The following is a 23,550-nucleotide window of genomic DNA, read 5'->3' on the forward strand; positions in this document are numbered from 1 at the left end:
CCACCATCTTAGATTTCAACACAAGAAAAGAAGGTCCTTAATATTATAGTTTTAGGGTCATAAAAAATAAGCTATGTGTTCCTGTAAAAACTTTTCTTTTTCCTAGAAAATAACTGGTACTTAATTTATACACAGGTAGTAATCATGCTGCTTCTTAACAGCTGTATACAAAATAGTTTTATTTTGGTTTTATCTTTTTTATAAGTATACTGTTCAGAATGATGGCACTAGGAGATTCTACTATCAGTTTCTGTCATCAGTCATGTTTGGAAATTAGTTTTCTTTCTTCTTCCTCCTCTGTAGTCACCTAGATAGTTACTTACTATTTTTTCTTATATTTTTTACTTTCTTAGTTACTTTTTTATTCTATTTTACATTAATTTATTTTTCTTATTTTTAATTCCCATTTCTATTTTCTTTTTTTGTTTGTTCATCTCAGAGATACTAGGACTTCTGTCATGAATATATCTTCCACAAGAATAGAAAAGTTTTACTATTTTCCATTTCACTCATTGCTTTGCATTTATATTTGCAGGTATTTTTCATGCCTCCGTTTCTATAACCCAGCAGAAAGTTTGTGGATTGTTATCATAAAGTATACATTAATCTTGAAAACTGAGAAAAGTCAGTAGGAAGTATGGAACATTTTAATGTTTTAGTTTGGAACATTTTGCTGTACAGGAAGGCAAAGAGCATTATTATGAAGGTTAAAAAAGAATAAAGCTTTAAAAAGAAACCCTCTATTAATCAGTATTCTTCCAGATGATTAAAAAAAAAAAAGCCAAAGAGACGAAATTGACAAACGTAACCTATAATGGTCCTTCTCGGAGAGATACTACGGGGGCCTCATTAGTAGACATTTTAGTACAATCATTTTTACCCCTGTGGCTGTCACTTCAGACTACTCAGGAAAGGTGGCTGTAGGAGCTAATCACAGTGATGCCTTTCTCAATTTTATTTTCCTTGTAAAAATGAGGCACAAGAGAGCTAGTAAATTCTAATTGAAATCAGAATTATCATTGTCATGGATGCATGCTGTGTCTGTTGGGTATTTTTGTGCCAGTGGAAAATTTCTTTCTTCCCCAAAATAAGTTTGGGGGCTTTGGACTTAAATGTAAAGTTGTGTTCATGTCAGTAGTAGAACACATTTTATTCTGGTATTTTGAATAATATTCCCATCTCGCTGAAGAGAAGTACAATTATACATTTATGTTTAACATTACTAACTGTGGTTGATAAGAGGAAGGGCAGACTTAAAGGAGATGTTCCATTTACATTGCATTTTAAAGTTTAAATGGGCTCTCTCTTGCATGTAATTAATTTTTCTTCAAAATTCCTCTATTTATCTTACCAAAATAATTATAAGTAACATTTCCTGCTTGCAGTTTAATTGCCACCTTGAAAGATACTACAACATCTCCATTGCTCAAAAAATTGTGTAAGACCAAAGCAAAGTATTGTAACGATATTTTAAAGTGGGAGGAAATGTCCATTTTATTCAGCTTCAGGGAAGTATCCACCTGTAATGGTCCATCATGCAGATACCAGAAAAAAAAAAAAAAAAAAGAAAAAAAAAAGAAAAAGAAAAAAAGAGATTCCTGAAACTCCATTCTTTCCACCACTGACTTTATGGGATAGTCATGAAATAACAATCACTTGTTGCAACAAGTATTCATAAATATCTCACCCTTTTTTTTTTCTCTTGGAAAATAGGAATTTATTAGAAAGCGAAACAGAGAAAGAAAAAATGATTTAGAAAGTTTTGAGATCCTCTGAAGACGCTTTTTAATCTCTGTTCCTAGAACTCTCTAGTTTTGGTCAACTTTGTAGTTTTGAAGGACTGACACATCTGCATCCTAAATGGTAAAATGAAGAATCCCATCTTGCTGTGTGAGTAACTGATGAAAACTGAATAAAAAACCCAAACCGACCCTAAAGAGTTTCTCTCTGAAAGAGGATGATACTAGAGAGAAAAAGAGCTGACTCTCGTGAAAACTTAGGTTAGATAAATTGAACCTTGCTTTGGTTTTAGCATAGCCTTTTGATAATTGAGAAAATGAAGGTTAAATGTAAAATACCTTTCTACCCAACATTCTTTGGTCTGTGTGTTTAATCCAGTTTTACCTGTCTTCTACTGTCTGAAAATGCTATTTAGAATTTACAAAACTTTTAAACCATGCTGTTATTCCTTCTGGAATGAGTTGTTTAATGTTGCCATACTTAAATATGTGAAAGTAAACAGAAAACACATTATTATTCTTTAAGCCTTAGAAACTAGAAAACCTTTCAGTAAATTAATGAACTGTAATTTTTAGATGTAAGGGTAAAGAACCCACTATAGTACAGCACTTAAGTGTCATTGCTATCAAGCAGAGGCATGCAGAAAAATGTGAAAACTTAAGAACAGAAATTCTGACAGTATGCCACCAGCAAAAGATATTCACTGCATGTGGTTCTTGCTATGGCTGACAGTTGAAGAGAAAAAGTAAAGCTGTTCATTGATAAAAGTTGCTATCAGAATTATAACTAATCATAGACTTTTTATACACCACCTACAATGTGGCTACCTTATCCTTCATATCCCCATCTTTGGCAAAGGAAACAAAATTGTGTTATGGAGTAATAACTGAGATAGAGCAAAGGTTTTCTGAGGGATTCTAGTTATCCAGAGTGCTATGGAAGCAACAATAAGCAGGGATTGTGAAAACAGGTTGCTATAATGGAAACTATTTTTCAAGTTTAACTGAAGCTGGTGCTATCAGAGAGTTTTTGTGATACTGACTTCTGTGGAGGTGAGCTTCAGGAGTTATTAACCTAAGACTTTATACTGAATGAGGTGAAATTAATGTTAACAGAAGTACAATAAATCTTTATTTTTCATGAATGTCTAAGTACAAGCACAGATATTCTGAATGGTTTTATTTGTGACCAGAAACACCTTCTCTTTTTTTGGGTGGAAGACAGTATTGTGGCAATGATTTCTTAATGTTTTACAGATTTTGGGGAGCTGAGAGAAGCAATTAAAAAGCCGATGTCTACAGGGATAAATACAGCTTCCGGAACAACAGTTGTAATTGAGATCTATTAATAATTGTGTGCTTAATCTAACTGGACAAAACATCTTAGCTAACCAATGCAAAATCGCATGTTAAATTTATTTGTGATTTTTGGACTTCTTAACCAAATTGCTGAATAATTTTATAACTGCTATATATTTGTAAGTAGAAACATTCTGTCATAAAAACATTAGTATAAGTTTCTAATTCATTATGATGGAAGATCGCTCAAAGAGTAGAGCTATGGTGAAAAGGCCTATGCATAGTCTCAACTGTATATCAACGGTATTTTATTAACAAAGCATTAAGAACAGAAAATTCAATTTTAAGGTATGGGAGAAACAAGAGCAAGTGCTTCTCTTAGTATTAAACTTTGATGATTTCAATCATTTTAAGCAAGATTTTGGTCAGAGTTAGAAACAAGAAACGGTACTCCAAGCAAGAAACAGAGCTAGAATAGGGAGGCAGAAAGAATTCCTGATCTCTTTTCACATCGGTAAGAGACAAGGATCAGAAAATTATCCAAAAGAAGTAGGAATGGTCCATGGGTTGAGGAAGCTTTAGAGGTCACAGAAAGAGATGGAGTAAAGAAATCAACACAGAAGCCTGCTAATGCTATTTCACTTTTATTGATAGTATGGATGAGAACGTCAGTGCTGAACTGCCTTTCTAGTCAGTTGTCTGGGTTTTGTGTCTGAAAAACTAAATAGCCTTCAGACTAATTTGGTTCATTTATCTGTCTAATTAATTGCTTGGTTCCTTCACTCAATGCAAGAAAAGTAGCTTTCATACTTTTTTCTATTTGAGATCTCAGCCTTGTATCATGGAACACTCTTATTATCCTTTCATCCTCTGTTCTTCTATGAAGATGGACATGATGAGAGTTGTATTTGATGCAGTTCTGTTATGGATAATAAATTATCTTTTGCCATTGCCTTCTTCCCCCCAGTCCTGTTGTTCATGTGCTATCCTGAAGGCATGAATAATTAAGAAGGCAAATACTGAAATATTAGTAAGAAATTACGAAATTATTTTAGACAAAGAAACTACATAATTTACAGATGTAAATCTTCAAAACGAAAATGTGTTTCTCTTTATTTTCCTTTTAGCTTTTTGTATTAAAATGTTCTTCTTTACAGAATAACAGAAAATGCTGAAATGTCATCAGCATTATATTTCTTTATTGGATTTTTTGAAGAAAATTCTATGTTATGGTAGAAAGTTGTATTTACATATAGCAGTGTCATGTTAAAGATATGGAGCACAGATACCATGTGCATTGCATTGGAGGAGCCACAGATTCTTGCCACATTCTTTTTTCCTAGTTGCATTCAGTGTTTCTTTGTGTGCTTGATTTTTGCATGCTTAAGCACTTTTGTAAGTAGGACAGACCTCAGTCTGGGATTACATACAAGATTTTAATGCTTTTTTCCCCCTTCTCCTAATAATTTTGTATTAGAAGAATGTTCACTGAGAAGTTGGGGAATATTATTTAACTATAAGTGGAAATATTTCCTTCCTGTCTCTGTTTCAGTTTTTAGGCAAATAATGCTAATAAATTATGCTTGTATCACACACTCATTAATATCATGAAGATCTCTGTAGTTCATAGCAATTCTAGTTTTTTTCAGAGATTAAGTAAGTTTCAAGAGTCGTTCCCCAACCTTTGGATAAACAACTTTCTATTACACACCACAGTTTGTAATGTGTATTATTAATTATGTTGCTGTAGGGCTGTCTCTCTCTCAAAAAAAAAGAATATTCTCAATTGTCAGAATCACATTCAGAGTGAAGGAAGGGAAGGTAGTAAAGGACAAAGAGCCAGACTCCACACTACAACTCTATATTCTGTTAATGCAGATGTTGTAATCCGTCTTTAAAGTCAATTACCCTGCTGGTGGCTTATGGGGAGAACACAGACATTAATATTTCCAATAAACTTGATTGCAGTTAGATGAAATTTCAAATAGTTTTCAAGCAGAAAAGGAAATTAGGTCAGGAGAAATAGCCACTACAAATTAACGAGCCAACTGATAGCCTCACCATTAACATCACTATTTCCATAAACTATTCCGATGATGTAGAATTAAACATCAGAAACTATTTCACTGAATAAGGAGAAAATATAGTTGTTATCTCTATTTTTTTTTCCGTCTTTTAATACATTGAAAAGTTTGCTCCTGGAGCAAGTGGTGTATAGATTTTAAAAATCATTAGATATTGAGGGTTTGGTGTGGTTCCTTTTTTCTTCTTCTATGCTTTTCTATATGATAAAGCATTTGTTCTGCAGAGAATTAATTGCAGGTCTGTCTCATAGAAGTGCTACTGTGTGATATCAGATGTATCCAGATAGAAGAGACAACTGTGGGGAAAGGAGCTTTAACTATAATCAATCTATTCTGTAAAACTATCACCTAGCAGCAATTTTATTTTAGGATGTGAGAATCATATTCTCTGTCTCTCTCTCTCTTGCTCTACTATTAAAAAGCATTTATATATCTACAAAATAGATTATAATGTGTGTGTGTGTGTGTGTGTGTGTGTACATACATGCAATGACTTCAAGATGTCACAACTGATTTTTCATACCCTAAGAAGTCGTCTCAGGCCTAGGTAAAGAAATTAATCCTAACACTCTCTGTATCTGATGTGTATATGTACACATGTGTACACATACATAGTATACTCATATAGGCCACGAGAACAGGGACTATTATCTTTGCTTTTCATGTTTTTCCAAGGTGATCACTTTAGAATAATTTTGTAGTGAAAGGAGAAGCAAAGCACTATAAAGCCGTGGAGCTTCCTAAAGACTACATTGCCCTGTAAGAAAATAACAAAATCAGGTGGAAAAGCTCTATATGTTTCATGCTGCTTATTGCTTTATTGTGATGAACTTCAAGCATTTATAAAATTTTGTAAAAGTCCTGTGAAAATTTAGACCATAAACATAACATTGCAACTGAATATAGGTAGATCTCTATATACCAGAAAGTTAAGAGAATAGTATGATGGGAGTGTGATGGGAGAAAACTCCAAAACCAGACAGCTTTAAGCTTCAAAGTGACTCTTGACTGGATTGACTAGATTCGTTAACAATACACATTGCCAGTAGTTAGTACTTAATCACTGTCAATTATCAATAACAAGCTTATCCTAAATTAGTTGCAAGTGTACAATGCCACCAAAGTGGTGCTGTTTTAGTTCATACTGATAGTTATAATCTAATAGCCCAGAGAACAACTTGAGAGGGAAAGCCAGAACAGAGTCTGCCACCTGCTTTCCTCCCCATCCTTCTCTGTAAAACACCGTTGATGTTCCGTGCTCCTCTGCCTCCTCCCCAGAAGAAAATTGGTTAATCTCAGCTTGTCTTGACATGTGTTTTTGAGATTAGGGCTTGTCTGGTTTTGCCTGCTCTGCAGGATTATATTGGTTTTACCAGACATTGTTCTTGACTACTCCACATCCTCAGTTCTTATCTTGCAGAGTTTAATACCTGCACATGTACCCTGTTCGTTCCACTATATCACAACTCCATCTGCACCTTTGCAGTTAAGGATATTATTTATAAATTAAAGCTCAGCTGCATTGCAATATGTTATTGATGTTTTTACCGTGTTAAAATATACTGTGCCTGGTTATGCTATTTTTGTGTGCTTATTTCTGTGTTCCAGGCAAGTAGATACTGATTTTCTTGCTTAGTAGGCATCTATTTACTGCATGCAACAGGCCTTCTTTTTGGCTACAGTAAAAGCAAATCATGGTTTAGAGGAAAATATATTTTAAAATAGGCTGAAACTCAGTCCCATACCTGCATCCAATAAAGGTTAAATCTCTAGTAAAGTTCTGATTAAAGTCAATTTATATTAAAAAGGATTGTCTCGTAACTTACTCAAGTTTAAACAGGACCTGGGTGGTGTATTCACCAGACATAGACTGAACTGCTCCTACAGGAGAATACTCAGATATTAATGTTCTGACAACTTGGGCAGGTATGAACTTTCTTCACCAGATTAGAGCATGAAGTCTAGATGGCAATTACTGAGTTTAAATCAGAATCCTCTTTCCCTGAGCAACAATTAAAAATCATGAGTCTGCCATAATCACAAATACAATGTACTAGGAATTTTGACAATCACAAAGCTATTCTGAATATGCCTATGAAAACTTTGTTAAGACATTATTTTCTTATATTAATTTATCTAGAGGAGTAAATTTCAATTTTCTGCAGATAATTTACTTGAAAAATCGAGGGAGAGACTTGGAAAAATGTTGTAATTGGAAGAAATGGAGAAACTTTTGCTAACTGGAAGAACCTTGTGGTACTGAACATGCTGAGTCTCCTGTAGCATTTTGGAAAACCTTACAGAAATTGTGTACCTGAGTTAACTGCATGTGATTAGGAGACAACTGTACTTAAAATCACTGCAGCTGATCCCCTTTGACTGTATCTGTGTATCTCTATATTATCATGTCACATTTGCAGACAGATATTTAAGCTGGTGTTTGGGTTTTTGTTTGGTTGGTTTTTTGGGTTTTGTTTGTTTGTGTGTGTGTGGTTTTTGTTTGGTTGGTTGTTTTTTTGTTTGTTTGTTAGTGGTTTTTTTTTTACAATTTAGTATTGGGCATATCCAGGTTTTCCTTCTTCTTTCCCCTCCTTCCTCTCTCTTTTTCTTTCTTTTAATTTAGTAGATAGGTAGGGTTTTATCTTTCCACTTTTTTATCAGGATAGTGTGGATAACTTGTAAGGGCTCTCACAGGAACTCAGGTTGAAGGGAGCAGCTAACAGTGCTGTACATCCTGATTCAGAATGGAAAATTAAATTGTTTGTTTCAAGTTATGCAAACTGAAATTTGGAAGTTAGCTGCAAGTCAGGTTAGAAAAGCTAGAGGTATTTTAGAAAAGTGTTCAAGGTCTCTCTGCATGTTTTGTGTCCAAAATGGAGCCTGTTCAATGTACAATAAATGTTTGAATTGCCAGCCACCCCATGATTTGTGATACTCTGCTGCTCACTGTAAGAAGACATCCTTTACTTATTATATTACTTGTTAGGGGCAGCCTAATCCAAGCTATTCACATTCTTAGAGGTGTTTTTTACACTCAACTAAGTGACAGAAGCCCTTGGAGGATTTTCCTACTGTTTTTCATTATTTCAGGTTATAAATAATTTAATATCTTTGAACCTCAGTTTGCAGATATGTAAAGTAAAGCTTAGAATCATAATGAATTTCATTGTAACACTGAGATGTTTATACAGAAGAGCATTTGAAAATTTTGGAAAATAAGTGTGTCAATTAGGGCATGAAATCATATGCATTTTTCATAATATTACCAAAGCCAATTGGCAAAGAAAGGAATGATGGCCGTCCCAGTATTCCAAGTGAAGAAAGAGTTATCTACTCGACCAGAAAACTACACGAGGTTTATGGTTTCATTGCCAAGTAAACTCAAAAATATTCATAATTACCATTCTTACAGCACATTTATACCATAGGGGTATATAAATCTTTTATTATAGAGATCTGTCACATATTGGAGAACTGCCTTCACTGGAGTAAACATAAAAAATTCTGACAATTTCAGTGGAATCATGAATTCATGAAAGATTATTGGCCCCACATTGTAAGTGAAATTTCAAAGGAAAATAAATTCTTGCTATCACCAGATGCTTTGTCCTTTTCTTAGACCAACATATTGGGATCTCACATGCTTTGGGCAAATCTCCATGCTCTGCAAGGTATAAAGTGAAAAATAGAAAGACACAGGAAATAATAATAACAGAATAAGAAACATTTAACTTGTGGCATTTTTCTAGCTTTAGTGGCATAAAACTTTAGAGAAGACATATTATTTTTCTCCAGAAGTAATTTCAGTTTTATGGAGAACAAAGTGGAATATTCTTACTGTGCCGTGAGTCTATCCAGAAAACATATTTTGTCTTGTCACCTAAAAAGTGTTTTCATGAGTAAAAAGTATGAAGGAGGTGAGGACAATAACATTTTGAACATTTCTGCTAGGAGATGTTTTCCAGCTTCCTTTTCTGGCAATAAATTACTTCAACTAATTTCAAGAATGTGTATAATTGTGTGAGATAAGAATTTTTGTGTCAGGTTTTCCTAGAAAAATAGGATAGCATCAGGTAGGAAGGACAGGTGAAATTACTGGAAAATCTTTCAAGTTCAGATTTAAGAGCTCACATTTAAGGCATCATGCTTTGCATTCTCTGTTTTAGTAAAACAATTTGATATCTACATTGAAATGTATTTTTAGTTAATCTTTGTCTGGAGGCCAATGGAGTGCTGTGAATGTTGAATGTTCTTTGGCTAAAACACTGAGCACACACCACAGACATTCCTGCTGTGTTGAAGACCAGCTGGGAAAAAGATACATACTCTGAAGTTAAAATAGTCAAAACAGGTCGCCTACTTGATAAAAACTGAGTGCTGTAGTCAACTACAGGTATAGCAGCAGGATTCTATTGATTTATACTGGACAAAACTGGCGCTTTTATCAAACAGTTTCGTGGCTACTCAGCAGTCTGTGTCAAGCCATAGGCAAAGATCTTCAGGAAGTTCCTGGCATCCAGTGAGACAGAGAAAACTGGTTATTATACCAGGCAAATCACGCAAATCACTTAACAGCATGCCTGCTTCAGTCAGATGGAAAGCACATTCACATTATTTGGATTATACTGCAAGCCAGCACAGCAGAAAGATTAGGCTTCATGATTTTCCAGGTAGTGTTTAAAATATTTTCCCCAGCTAAAGGATATAGATGACAATTCACACTCCAGAGTCGAGTTAATCTGTAACATTATCCACCCATTTTGCACTGAGCAGTCCCCAAAGCAGTTTGTAATATGCATATGAACTGAACCATTGTTGTGATCAAATTTTAAATACCCTTGCGAAATGGGAAAAAAAAGGAGAGATAGAATAAAACCCTGCTGCTCTGGTACTGAAGATTGACAGCAAAAGGAAAAGTATTGCTTCACTGAGTGCATGGCTCTGGCTACAGTGGCTGCATTAAGTTGCTGGTGGGACTTCCAGTCCCTTCTCTAATGCATGGCTAATAGCTTAGCATTAACTCTGTAGAGTTGGGAGATGAAGCTTTCCTATTTCAGGATGTTATGAAATTGCAGTGGTGTGAAATTACAGTGATAGTTATCATAAATTTGTTTCGGACAAGCATACTTGGTTAATATGGCTCATGAATATAGTTTTCTGTGGTAGGTGTTTCACAGTAGCTCACCACTGCAGCAGCAGCAGTGCAAAGCGATAGCAATGTATATTGCATTTTCTGAATTTGATGACTTTTAAAATTGCACATTTGAAAATGAGGGGAGAAACGAAGCACAAGGAAACAATTGCCGACATGGCAAAAGGTAGAAAACAACACATCCTTGTTCGGTCTTCTGCTGGCATGATGCCCTCTCCCAGAGTGGTTGACACCATAATTAATAATATCCATTTGTTTCATAGTAGTGAAATTCACTGCTGACTTTACTGTGTACTTAGAATTGATCCCATCTGTGAAACTATATAATTCATTTTAATAACCTCAACACTATCAGTATGCCATGAGATTAGTAAAAGCTTCTATACTTTATGACTATCTTGTTAAATTAAAAAGCTCTCTGCTAGTGTAGTCTCCACAATACAGGGTGAACTAAAAAAAAAAATCTGTGGACTTTGTATTACTGCTGCTAATATTTTAGTTACTTCTCTGGTGTATTAGCTATTTACTTTTTCTTACCTTTTCCTCATGAATGGCTTATTTTTGCAAAAAGCATGTTACATGAAAGTTATTTTTCTCTCTTTACCTCACATGGGCTTGGCAAAACACAAGTATTTAATCCAGGTTTCCTCACAGAGCAGCTAAAAAACATGAGACATATTTCCCGTCACCTTTCTTAAAGTAAATTTGAAGTATTATTATGAAAAAATATGTCTCTGATATTTGATAGACTGTGTTTTAGGAGCATGTTGAAACAATCTTGCAATTCAAGCAAAGAGAACTGGTATGACTTCCGTAGAACCAATACCAGTTGTTCAGTATTGTGATATAGCAGTTTGTTTTCTCCCAGGGCTGCATTAAAAGTGTGAAGATATTTAGCTTTTGATCATGTAAGCTACTTCTATAAACATCACATAAACAATTAAAAAAAGTTCGTCACTGACGGAAAAAGGATGCAAGCAATGATGTAGCTTCCACCTACTATTGCATGATCTTAGTATGACAAAGTCAACAAAAATGTTCAATATCAGTTTGCTTTTAACTGATAAGTTAGAATGGTGTATGATGTAACTGATATGAATGATGTTTGATTCCAAACTAAATCGAAATGCAGTTCATAGGGATAAAATTCTAGGACACTACTGAGTTTTCATCATCATTAGAAATTAGTATGAAAAAATAGTGTTATCTAGTTGTGCAAAATCAGCAATAAAACTATTATTTTAATAATACTGTGGTATGTGTCTTAATTGATTTACTAATTTTATTGTGAAAATATTTTTTATGTTAATATTGATGTACTTTATCTGGAAATAAATGTAATTATAAATTCTGACACAAGTATTGTTTGCATAGCAATTGGTCACAAAGAGTAATTCATTAATATTCAATGAAGTGTTAATTTGTGCAGAGCCTAGAGCGATTGTGAAGTTCATTTTGGCTTTAGATGGAAATTTGTTGCAGTGCAAATATAACTGTGTATAATTGTATTAATGAGTCTCAAAGAGTATTTGAGGTTGAAACATATAGTGTTCTTTTTTCTTTTTACCTAAAGTGGCACAATATGAAATAGTAAATGGCAGAGAATGTTTTTTCCTGTATTTATAACATCCTGCTCTACAAATACAGTTAGAAGCAACTGGGTTAGTTTATGAAGACTTTGTTATTTGTTACCTGAGTTATGAATTCAGAAGGAATTTCCATTCTATTTTTTGTTAGAAATTTGGGAAAGGGAGAGGGATGGTGGCATAAATAAGTTACTTTTGAGAGAGATATTTTCAGAGCAACATTTGCTTTCTCTGATTTTTGTGGGTCTTTATTGGACTGTGAATACCAACCTATTTTTTTTTGTTTTAAACAGACAGGGTAATTCTTTTGTATGTACCTATACAGCTGAAAATGAATAGAGGAGCATATTAGCAGCTGGGAACATCTACTTATACTAGGCTTAAATTAACACACTTTGTAAGTGGAAGTAGGCAAATGAATCCCTGAGCATTTTGATAATATGGATTTCTTGACTTTTTGTTGGTAGGAGTTCAGTGGAAAGTATATGATGTAAAGGAACAGTAAGCTCACGTAAATCGATCATGATACCCAAACGGATTATTCTTCTAACAAGCTACTAATGACCTGCATTATATGATTATAAAATGTGCAAAAATAATGTTGAACATTTTGCATATTGAAGGTGCATAGAACTTCACCACTGCAGCTAGTATTGACCTTTCTCTCAGACCTTATAATCTTGTGCTATGTTGTGTCTGGGTTGTCAGGAAAAATGGAAAATTAAGAGGAGAGTGCAAAAGGTACATATGCTGCAGAAATGCCCATATCACCAAAAACAATTTGGGAGATCAGCAAGCAGGGATACCTGCAGTTCTCAGCAGTTCTTCCTAGAAGATTACTACCTGCTGAGAAGAAGAAAAGCTTGTATCGCTGTAGGAGGACATCATGGAAGTAGGTCAAATGCCCACAGGTGACTGACCAATATGGATATGTTAATACATGGATGTTGCTCATACATTTTCTGTTAGTTGTGGGTTTTCTTCTTTTTGTGTTTTTGTTTTAAGTGTCTTAATACTGGGCTCCTTACAGCTTGCCAGCCATCTGTCATTTAGCAGAAGTCTTTTGATAGCAGACAAGTAGCAGTATGTTGATCCCTGCTTGTTATTCAATTGAAGCACCCTGTTACCTGACCTTTAGTAGTAAAATCTTCATACAGTATTTTCATGTGAAAAGATGACCTAAAGAAGTCTTGTTTGAAAATGATATTTTGTGTTAGAGCAGTTAAGTGGATTGCCAGACTTGGTAAACTAGGATTATTGTTTTTGAAGCTGTAAAGAAACGTCATAATAAATTCAAAGTTTATTTTTATTATGTAAAGATATCTTGCAAAGGTAATTCCCTCATTGAACTGTTATAAAATGTAGTTCCTTAATAGCTCGTATAAGTTTTAGCACTCCAGTTACAATTAACAGGAGTAGCTCATTTAGAGAGAACTGATCAAAAGAATGTAGAATTTTTTGATAGGATGAACAATGGAAGCAGTGATGGAGCTTAGGTACACTTAGGTGTTTAACAGCCACGAGCTTTTGGTTTCATGAGGAAAAAAAAAAAAACAACAGTAAAGTAATTACAGCACAAATACAGATAAAAATCATGGTTTTGGAGCCAAAGTATACAGATTACATTAAGCTTTTACTGTTATCTGACTTCAAGCTCTTTGATTCTGCATTCAGCATCGTAGAAACACAGTTTTTAGCCATTATTTTGAACACACTAAAGTTTATAGTGTTTTTTTAAATCTAAAAATCTCGTGTTGACTTAACACATAGGAAAACTTTGATCTTGTCTGATCATTTCTCAGCACCAACTGTTTAGGGGATCTCTTGTACACAGATAGCATTCAAATCTCTTTTTTCTACTAAAAAAATGAGATGCTATTTAACATCAATTAGGCTATGCCAATTTATTTTGTTAGGCTATTTGCCCCACAGGATTTATTAGGGGAAGTTCAGGTTTGCATTTCCTTTATCACTCAAGCTAGAGAATCCTCTTTTCTGCCCGTTTGAATTGGATTTCATATGTGGAAGATATAACTTCTTTTAACAGCTGACCTTTCAAACCTTATGGAGGTCCCCTCAATTCTGACATGTTCCATTGAAAAAAGTAGATCTCCTAACAAAATTCCTTAATTCAAACCTGTCCCATTGTACATAACTCCTCCCACACTCCTGAAAACAAATAAACTAAACAAAAAAAAGGAAAAGATAAACCAAGACAAATTCTGTGAAGTGATACTCCAGAAGTTGCATCATATTAACACGAAGATCTTCTCATTAATCTTTTCGAGTGCCATTTCCTTACCTGTAAATTAATTGTGTAATATTTTCAAACAAGTCTATGTCCTTGTCCTCTTTTCCTTTTCACAGTCAAAGAGTGTGGCTGGTGAACAGTAGGTTTCCCTAGTTTACTTTCCAAATGGGTGACAAGTCTGACTTGGCGATCCTGCCAACAGCTAAAGCAGGCTAGGAGCACAGCTTAACTGCTTGTCACTAATTGAAGGGAGAAGACTAATGGCTACATGTAATATTTCCATAGTAATGAGAGCACTGCACTGACACTGCTGTGTTGCTCTGTGAGAGGCTAAAATGTTTTACAGGGATGGCAAGGCAGTACCACTCAACCCCCTCCACCCACACGGCCTACCTAAATGTCATAATGTAGTGAACAGGCTGACTTGGCTGAGGAATTTCAGGCTGCTTCTTTTCCAATTCGAAACAGGAAAAAAACATGGGCCTCATGGAAAAACACTGGCCAGCTACAACTCAGTGCCAGGAGCATTGCTTAACCAACATCTAATGACAACCAAAAAATGTCCCTGTGCAGATCACAATAATTACAGAGTCCTAGTGATGCCACATTATCATGATTGCTTAAATTACTTTTGAAGATATGCTACATCGGTGACAGAGACATAACCGATATATAACATTTAGTGTGAAGAGGAAGAGAGGAAGAGCCAGCCCCAGTGGCTTCAGTGTACAAGGGAAAGGCTGGAAAGCATTCACTATCTCCCATCAGAGGAATGAACAGGTTTCATTCAGGAAGCTGAAACAAATCACTGCAAATAGGAGGAGAAAAGAGCAGAATTATCTCTTTAGACTCTCCAACGCTGCTGTTTAATAGCTCCAGTCTACACTCAGATTTAGTATGATTTTTTTTTTCTCAGTTGTACAGTATACTCTGGCTTAGAAATTCATTTTGTCAACATGAGCATGTTTATCATTGCTTTCAAACTCTCTAACTAACTGGCAGACAGGCAGCTTAGCTATGGAGAAATGTGGGACAGCAGCTGCATCTGTCTGCCTGCTTTATAAAAGGAAAGGAGGAGACTTCATCTGAAACTTTATAGCTGCTCAGGGCAGTCTCACTGATCATTGTCCACCCTTACACATGTCCTATTCTAAGGAAAGTAATGAAGAGGATAATAAAGTGTAACTGTTATATTATGATGCATGAGTTGGAAAAAAAAGAGGAGGCTGTTATTCCAGGTAATTTGGACAGGGTTATACATTTAGATATCTAGCAGGAAGATTTTCAGCTAGAAGAATATTTACCTTTGTAATCTGTTCTCATTGTGTTCCTTTAGACCTGAAGACATTAAGCTTTTAACAACCAAAACATTGCCATTAGAGAGCCCTTGCTGGGATTTTAAACATAGAAATATATTTGTAATGTTCATTTGGCCCTCTCTGGTTATAGAACTGATAAAGTGCTACTTCCAGGCCAAGGAGAAGTCATAGGTGGCACAAATGCTTTTTAATTGATACTCTAACATTAGAGAAAGTATAAAACAATGTATATGTGCCAAAGAATCGTCATGGTCATATTGCTTCTGGAAGAATATAGATATCAGATCACAAAATGGTACTTGTTTAATATTACCTCTTCCATTTGGTCCTACTGCAAGACTTGAATCTGCCTCATATTTTAGGATTATGTAGGCACCTAACTGAGAGAAACATTTAAACATTCTTTAAATGTTATTCTAAGCAAAACTTTTCTCTCTCCACTACTCCAGTTTAAAGGCCGCTAGCTTATAAGTTTTCTCACAGCAGTATTGAAATGTCACCCATATACATCCAAATCCATATGTCTTCTGACATTGGTCCTGTATGTCTGTAATAATTTTTTAGCTGTACTGATACGTAAAAAGCATGTGATGTGGTCCATGGCACTATTTATTTATAGATTCATTTATTTTAATGAGAAGTAAGGATTAATAAATTGCAATTTCTGAGGAAAAACAAAACACAATAAAGCAAAACAAAACAAAACAATCTCTTTAAAGTAAACCTCTTTTTGTTCACTAATAGATAAATTAAACCTGTATTTTCATGCTATATGTATTTATTTTTAGTCCATTTGCCAGATTATCTGATTAGAACTTTATCATTGCAATGTAATTTAGGATTAGTGACGATGTTACTCCTGTCTCTTAAGATTAGAAGTAAGCTGCCTATGGTGTAGGTTTGGACATAGTGTAAAGGCTGGTATTTATATGCATGCAGTTTTCCCTCAGCAGACAATATGCAGACTTTGTTTGACTTTTTTTCCCTGTGACACTTCAAAGAAGTGGTAGGATGCTAGTGACAAAAAATTTTGCATGAGAGAAAGTTACTGAATTCAGGTAGGACCAGGAATTCACGGAGTTAAGGTTAAATGGCACATAGAATGAGCTGGAAGCAGTGGGATACCACTAGCTGTTCTTCACTGTAGATCTAAACCTTAATCCATAAAGATTGTTAGAGCCTCTGGAGGGGCTGGGTGATAGTGGTGACTGTTATCCTAAAAAACAGATGGTAAAGTGAGTGACACCTATAAAAGTGCAGGCTGTGTTACTTCACTGACAAGATGCTAAGCCCTCCTGGCACGAAAGTAAAAAGACAGGTGTTTTTGACACAAGAAAAAGTAGTTTTGAAACTATGCCTCAAGCCATGTGGAGAGTCAGAGCCAATTTTTCAAGTAAAAGTAACTAAAAATCTAAATTGGGATATACATGTAAAAGCACGACAGCTTCAGACCTTTCCCATCGATAAAATTTCGATGAGTTCTAGTGCCTGTCTCATGCCTGTAGAACTAGCCAATCGCCTTTCAAATAAAACTTTAATTTTCAAGGCTGAATAGATAGTAGCTTTGCTCTGGAAATCTTGTGCAGCTCATTTCCAAGTGAATGAAACGGCAAGCAGTAATTTTGGGCTTCTGTGATAACACCCTTTAAGTTTGGTGGTAGAATTCTTCAATTACCTTTATGTCTGCCTTAAATATAGTATGAAGTTAATCAAGTGTTCACATACCACATACTATAACTGTAATTAACAATGTCAGGTTTAGAGATTCATGTGGCCAACAGGGAAACCACAGTGGTGTAAAAACCAATGTAATGAGTATACTTACTTTAAAATCCATTATCACTTCAACAGATTACCTTGTTTAAAAAGGTATTAAAGTTAATAGCATTTAAACTACTGGCTTGAATGTAGTAGTATTTTTCAAAACCCAATGAAAATAAAGCTTCAATAATCGAGTACTACCAGATGGTAAAATCTCCTATGCAATTCTTTCTCAGAGAAATTATGTTTCTATCTTTTTTTCTGCTTTCAAATTTAAAACACCTATTTAAGTTTATACATGAAAGGAAGCTGTTAAACAGTAAAAACTGCCTCGGGCATTCACCAAAACAAAATACAGTGCAACCCACTTCAAAAAAAAAAAAGAGAGAGAGAGAAAAATTGCATGAAAAAGAAAAAGAGATGTGCCTTCTGGTTGTTTGCCATGAAGTGAAATGAATTACTTCCACTACTTAAAAACTTTCTTTGCATTTGTATGACAAAGCTTTTATGCATCCAGTAGTCTGCTTCTTGTTTTCAACAAGTACAGTGTCCATTATAGTACATTAAAATCAGTGCCAGAGTATCCTTTTCTACTTCCCTCTTGTCTGTTTCCTTCATTTAGTCAGCATAGTTGTTTTCTTGGCAAATAGTCTCCTTGCACATTTAGATTTGTTTTGGCTGGTTAATGTATTACCTCAGTTCTGGTGAAAAACATGTGTCCAGCCACTGTGTGTTACTGATAGGATGGACACTTTAGCAATGCACTTTAGCATTATGCAAAGACTGTTAAACAAAATATTGTTTAGAAGGTATAGCTATTTCAGTGGCAGATGTAGAACAACACATGTAATGAATGATATGCTGGTGACCATTTGCACATTAAAACAAATCATAAGACTTTTTTTTTTTTAATATTGTTTATCATGTTTTCATCCAATGTCAACATGATTGAAAAGCGACATTTAACACAAGGAAAAACATGGGTCTAAAAGACATTGACTTCTGTTGGGATTACTAGCCTAGGAGGGGGGAAACCCATTCAAGATATATTTTTTTCTTTTAGATAGGAAAAAATAAAATCCTTGGGAGTAGGGACTGGAGTAGGGGACTTCCCTCTCCTCAGTCAGTATTTGTACTGTTAGGCTACTTCATTTGCTTTACTTTCATGAAGGGAAGTTCTATATTCTTGATTTTACAAGATTCCCATAGGGAGAGTAGAGAATACTCATATTCTACGGTGGTGATCAGGACAAGGTCGTCTGTTTCTGGAGTAAGTCTCATAACCCCATAATTACTGTGCTAAAGCCAGCCATCATAACAACCTCAATTTTCCGACAGCCATATTAAAAAAAAAAAAAAGTAAAAAAAAAAGTTGAATTTTTCTAGAGTTGACTATAATTTATTGTGTCTCATCTACTGAAATTCTAGTGAATGCATATTCCAAGAAATAATTATTTTCACAGCCAGAAGTTTAGATACAGTGAAACTAACCTGCTTTTACTGCCATTACTAATGCAAATAAATATCTTTCCTGATTGTATTTTTATGGATTTTCTTTAATATTTATGCACTTCTGTTACCCACAATAATGTTTCTATTGTGCATTTGAAGCACCATATGTTACTCAAATTCATCACACAATGTATCTTTTAGTTTGGACTTGTTTGTTTTATTTGCTTCTTCAAGGAATCCAGATATATTGGTATGTGTTACAGATCACTGTCCTTCTTCTAACCCTAAGACAGTTTTTTTATTTCCTGATAGTTCCCTAGCCACTAAGTGTCAAAAATGTATTATTGCTCATCAAAAAAGTCATTTCAGTTTCATGTCTTATCATTTTTGCTAACAACAACATGGAATAAGACACTCGTTTCTCAGCCATCTTCTGTTATAAGAGTGAGATGTGTATATGGATGTCTTTTGGATTAATGTAAAATTGAAGTATTCTGTGATCTTAGTTCTTTTTCAGTAGTTGCAGACTTTTATCCATATTATCATTCATGTTATTCCAAGACTAACTAGAGGGAAATCCAGCTTTTCACAACGTGAATTTTCACTTTGACCTGAAAGAACCCTGACATGCTTCTTCATCTGTCTTCTCTACTTTGCCCAGTTTGGCTTGGTAGACCCAGCTCACAGTAAATGTACTTTTTACCTGTATGTCAAGACTTCAGGTGAGATCAAGTCCTTCACTATGTGAAAAGTCACATTAGCTATAGGACTACAAGTTTCTAAGACTTCAGCCAAGTGTGTAAGCTTTAAAGTATAAAATTCTGTCTGACTTGTATCCTTAATGGATCTGGCAGAGATATGCATAAGTAGCAGTCACGAAAATATAAAATATTATAGGTTGGAAGGGATCTCTGGACCCAGCTCAAAACAGAGAGCCCGAAATGGAACACATTATTCCAGACACAGTCTCACAAGTTTTGAAAAGAGGGAAAGAATCCCTATGCTCTTCAAGCTGATTACATTATTACTAATACAGCCCTGTATGTAGTTGGCCTTCTGAGTTTCAAGGCCACACTGCTGAGCTGTATTCAACATGTTTTCCATTAGCTCCTCTAAGTGTCTTTTTTTGCCAAGCCATTTTCCCTTCAGTTAACCTCCAGCCTGCATCGCTGCATGGGGTTATCCCCTCCTGGGGCAGGACTCCCTGTTTGCCATTGCTGCACTGCTTGAAGTAATGTTTCCCATTTATCCAGCCTGTGAAGCTCCCTCTGAATAGGAACCCAATCTTCCAGCATGCAGAGTGCTTTCCCCCAGCTTGGCATCATCTGTGTACTTGCAGAGGATACACTCTACCTCATGGTCCAGCTTTTTAGTCAAGACGTCAGTTGCAAAGGCAGCATTGGCCCCATTAAACCAGCTGCCCATTGGGCTGTGCACCTGTGATCACAACCCTTTGAACCTGGCAGTTCAAGCAATTCTTCCAGGTACTTGGTAGGCCACCCAGTGCAAACCATATCTCACCAATTTATCTGTAAGTATACTGGGGGTGATAGTTTCAAAAGTGTCACTGTACATCTTTTCACCGAGGAGGCTATCTTGTCACAGAAGACAATCAGATTGGTCAAGCATATTTTGCCATTGGTAAATGCCTGGAGGCTGTTTCCAGTCTCCTTCTCCCACTTTATGCGCATGGATACGATGCCCAGGAGGATCTGCCGAGCAGTTAGGCTAGGCTGACTAGCCTGCAATTCCCTCAATGATCCCACTCCTTCTCTTTGAAAATGGACAGGAGGTATGCCTTAGCGTCATCAAAAACTTAATCATGAGTGGACTGCATAAACTTCCAGTAGATTCTTCTTTCTTGAAATATGTATATCTTGAAACCACAGTTGACTACTGTTCTCTTAAATTAACACAGGATTTTTTTAATTGACTACTGTTTTAAAGAAAAAAAAAAAATTAATATGTATTTTTATTTTTCTAGAAAAGAAAGGCATGCACTTTTGGTCTAAATTTCAGCCTTGAAGTATTTTTTTGTGATATTGGAGAACAGAGGCTTGGATTCAGCTCACATGCAGTCTTTTAAGCTTCCTCTGTGGTTACGGTAGAGATGCAAGTTGATCTGAGGACAAATTTTAACAGGTTAGGTGGTGATTTAGTTCTGTAACTGTGTGATTTTTTCTACAAAGTCTAGCTAAGGAGATTATCTAAGTCATTTACACTAGGTGACTTAAGTCGTGACATCTAAAATTAGATGAAATAAATGTTTGAAGTGTATTTCATTTCACTGACTTCTGTCTTTCTATATTCTAAAGACATTAAACTGCATTTTCTAATGTTTCTGAAGGAAGAAGCAATGCTTTATTAAGGGTAGGAAGTTTATAGAAATTATTGTTAATATTAAATTTTAAAATTAATTCATAGCTGCTATGACAATGGGCACTCAATAGAGTGATTGATTGTACTGTCAGAAAAATGTAAGTTTGGAGATAACTGAGTTGGGCAAAATTTAATTACTCAAAATGAAGTTTGTAAAGGTCACCAAGTATAACACTAATAGTATTTTTATATGGGGAAAAATGTCATGAGATTTTAAGCAATCCCTAGTGATCTGGGTCTCTATTTCTTACTTGAGAGATGTCACATTAGCATTACCCTCCACTGTCTATCACCATTCCTTACCAAGCAGATCATCACCTTGCAATTTTAAACGAGGTAGATACTGAAGAAATATAACATACCCTTCTGGATTGCTGATATTTCCATTGACAGTCTTTCGTCCTAGTATTTGCTGATATGCATAGTGTATTATTTAACTTCCGATTCCCTATAAGGATAAAATATATTCTCTTTGAATGCTGTGTTTTGAATCTGTTGGTGATAAGACTATTAATCTATCATTTATACTCCTTAATGAGGAAGTAATGTATTTTTATCAATTTATTTAATAATTTCATAATCTTTACACACTATAAATTATTTACAAGTAAGTTTATGCTGATATCAACATCAGAAATTCTATTTGCGTTTGATTAGATTACTCTACAGAGTATTATGAAGCCACTACATATATTGACTAAAATGTTAGCATCAATTTATTTAAAAAAATTGAATGACACCTCTGTGTCAATAATACCTCTTAAGGAATGTAGATCCTGCCATGTGCACAGACATTATATAGGCTTTATCTTGTTCAATATTTCAGCAAACAAATTTACGACCATATCGGTGATTTTATTTCATACTGTTTCTTGTCTATAAGGGCAGGAAGGGCCATGTGGTAGTCTAACGTGCATGTCTCCATTTTAAAGGCTACAGGGTTTCCTCTTAGTGGTTCTTCCTTTAATGTGAATCTCTCTTTTAGAATGAAACAGTTTTGCTTTAAAAATATTCAATGATAGTGAATCTCCCATAACTATTTTTTAAAATAATTGAACTTATTATTAAATTAATGTAAATTACTTTTATTCTGAATTTTAGTTTTTAGTCATTTAATTTTGCTGTACTTGTGCCTGACAGACTAAAGCATCTCCTATCAGCAAATTCTTAATAAAATAAAGGTTATTATTTGGTTTGCTGAGATTCTCACAGGTGCAGTTCTCGAGCCTTGAAACTGTCTTCTGTAGTTCTCTGAACTCCCTCACTCCTTTAGTTTTCTTCCTGATGTAAAGATGAACACCATATTCTAGTAGTGTTCGCCCCTGCATTAAAAAAAAAAAGGTCATATTTTAATATGAAAATCCACAATGATTATATGAACCTTTTGAATATGATATATGTACAAACCATGCTAGTCTTTTTCTTTGCTGTCTTGTATTTGGAGCTCTTATTCAGATGATTGTCCATAACAGCCCTCAGATCCTCTTGGATATAATCACTTTCCCAGCTGTGTAAACATGGTATGCAAGGTTTTCTGTTTGTTCATTGCCCACCGCCACTCCCATCTTGGATCTGTTTTTTACATCTGTTCATCTTAAAAATAGCTGGTTTGCTTGTGCCCAGATTCCAATGTGATAAAAAATTCCTCCTAATCACTCATTTGTTTTATTTACTCACGTTCCTCTAATCCTTACATCATCTGCAAACTTCATCCCTAATTTATTTGTTTCATTCATTCATTAAAATCTTAAATCACAGTGCCAAGATTTGGGACGTGAAAGATATCAGTAGAAATAAACTGACTTGATAAGGATTCTGTGTTTACCTTTACATTTTCTCACTTACTAATAATCCATTATTTATTTATTAATTTATTTCTTTTGATTTATTTATTGTGTAAAGGCTTGATTTTAGTGTATAGTTTCACTAGTAAAATGTTGTCAAGGGACAAGTTTTTTCCTTTTTAAATACAAACGAATGTCAATAACTGCTATTATTTTTGTCATACAGAAATTAATCCTATCAAGAAGAATTGTATTAGTTTGACTGAATTAGTTTTTCATGAACCTATTTTATCTTATTTCATATTCAAGTCCACCTTATAGATATAAGTCCCTATAGATATGCATTACTTAAAATCAGAATGAAGTTGACTTCTACAACTATATATATACATATATATATATATATATATATATATTTTTTTTTTTTTTTCCCTGAGGAAAAAACCCCAAACTACTTATGGAATATTTTTCCATAAGTAGTCATATTTGACTACTCCACCATTCCATTCTTTGGATTTAATGTCAGCTTCTTAAAGATGTTTTCCTTTGTGTTCTATGTTACATTTCAAAATGAGTATTATTGTCTTTCTTGATCTTTGTATCTTTTGGGATCTAGTAAAACTTTTTCTTTTTCCCTTATGTGAATCTGATCCATTTAAAGCTACCTACTGTCTGTATGGTATCACATATGCACATTTATGTACTATGCTCATTGCAGAACTGAGTCTTTAGCATGTAAGGCAA

General features: G+C 34.7%; 1 protein-coding gene across 7 annotated transcripts in view; it reads left to right on the forward strand.

Annotated features, from left to right (window-relative positions):
- The window catches only part of PCDH9 (protocadherin 9), a 680,268-nt gene that overhangs the window by 323,400 nt on the left and 333,318 nt on the right, over window positions 1-23,550 (forward strand). Inside the window, exon 5 of one of the 7 annotated variants that reach the window (XM_065642195.1) lies at window positions 9,831-9,850. The exons of the other annotated variants lie outside the window; for them this stretch is intronic. Coding sequence (XP_065498267.1) covers window positions 9,831-9,850 — 20 coding nt within the window. The remainder of the gene's footprint in view (window positions 1-9,830; window positions 9,851-23,550) is intronic. 7 annotated transcript variants of the gene reach the window in all.

Source organism: Caloenas nicobarica, chromosome 1 (genome assembly GCF_036013445.1).
Source record: "Caloenas nicobarica isolate bCalNic1 chromosome 1, bCalNic1.hap1, whole genome shotgun sequence".
NCBI classification, from domain to species: Eukaryota; Metazoa; Chordata; class Aves; order Columbiformes; family Columbidae; genus Caloenas; species Caloenas nicobarica.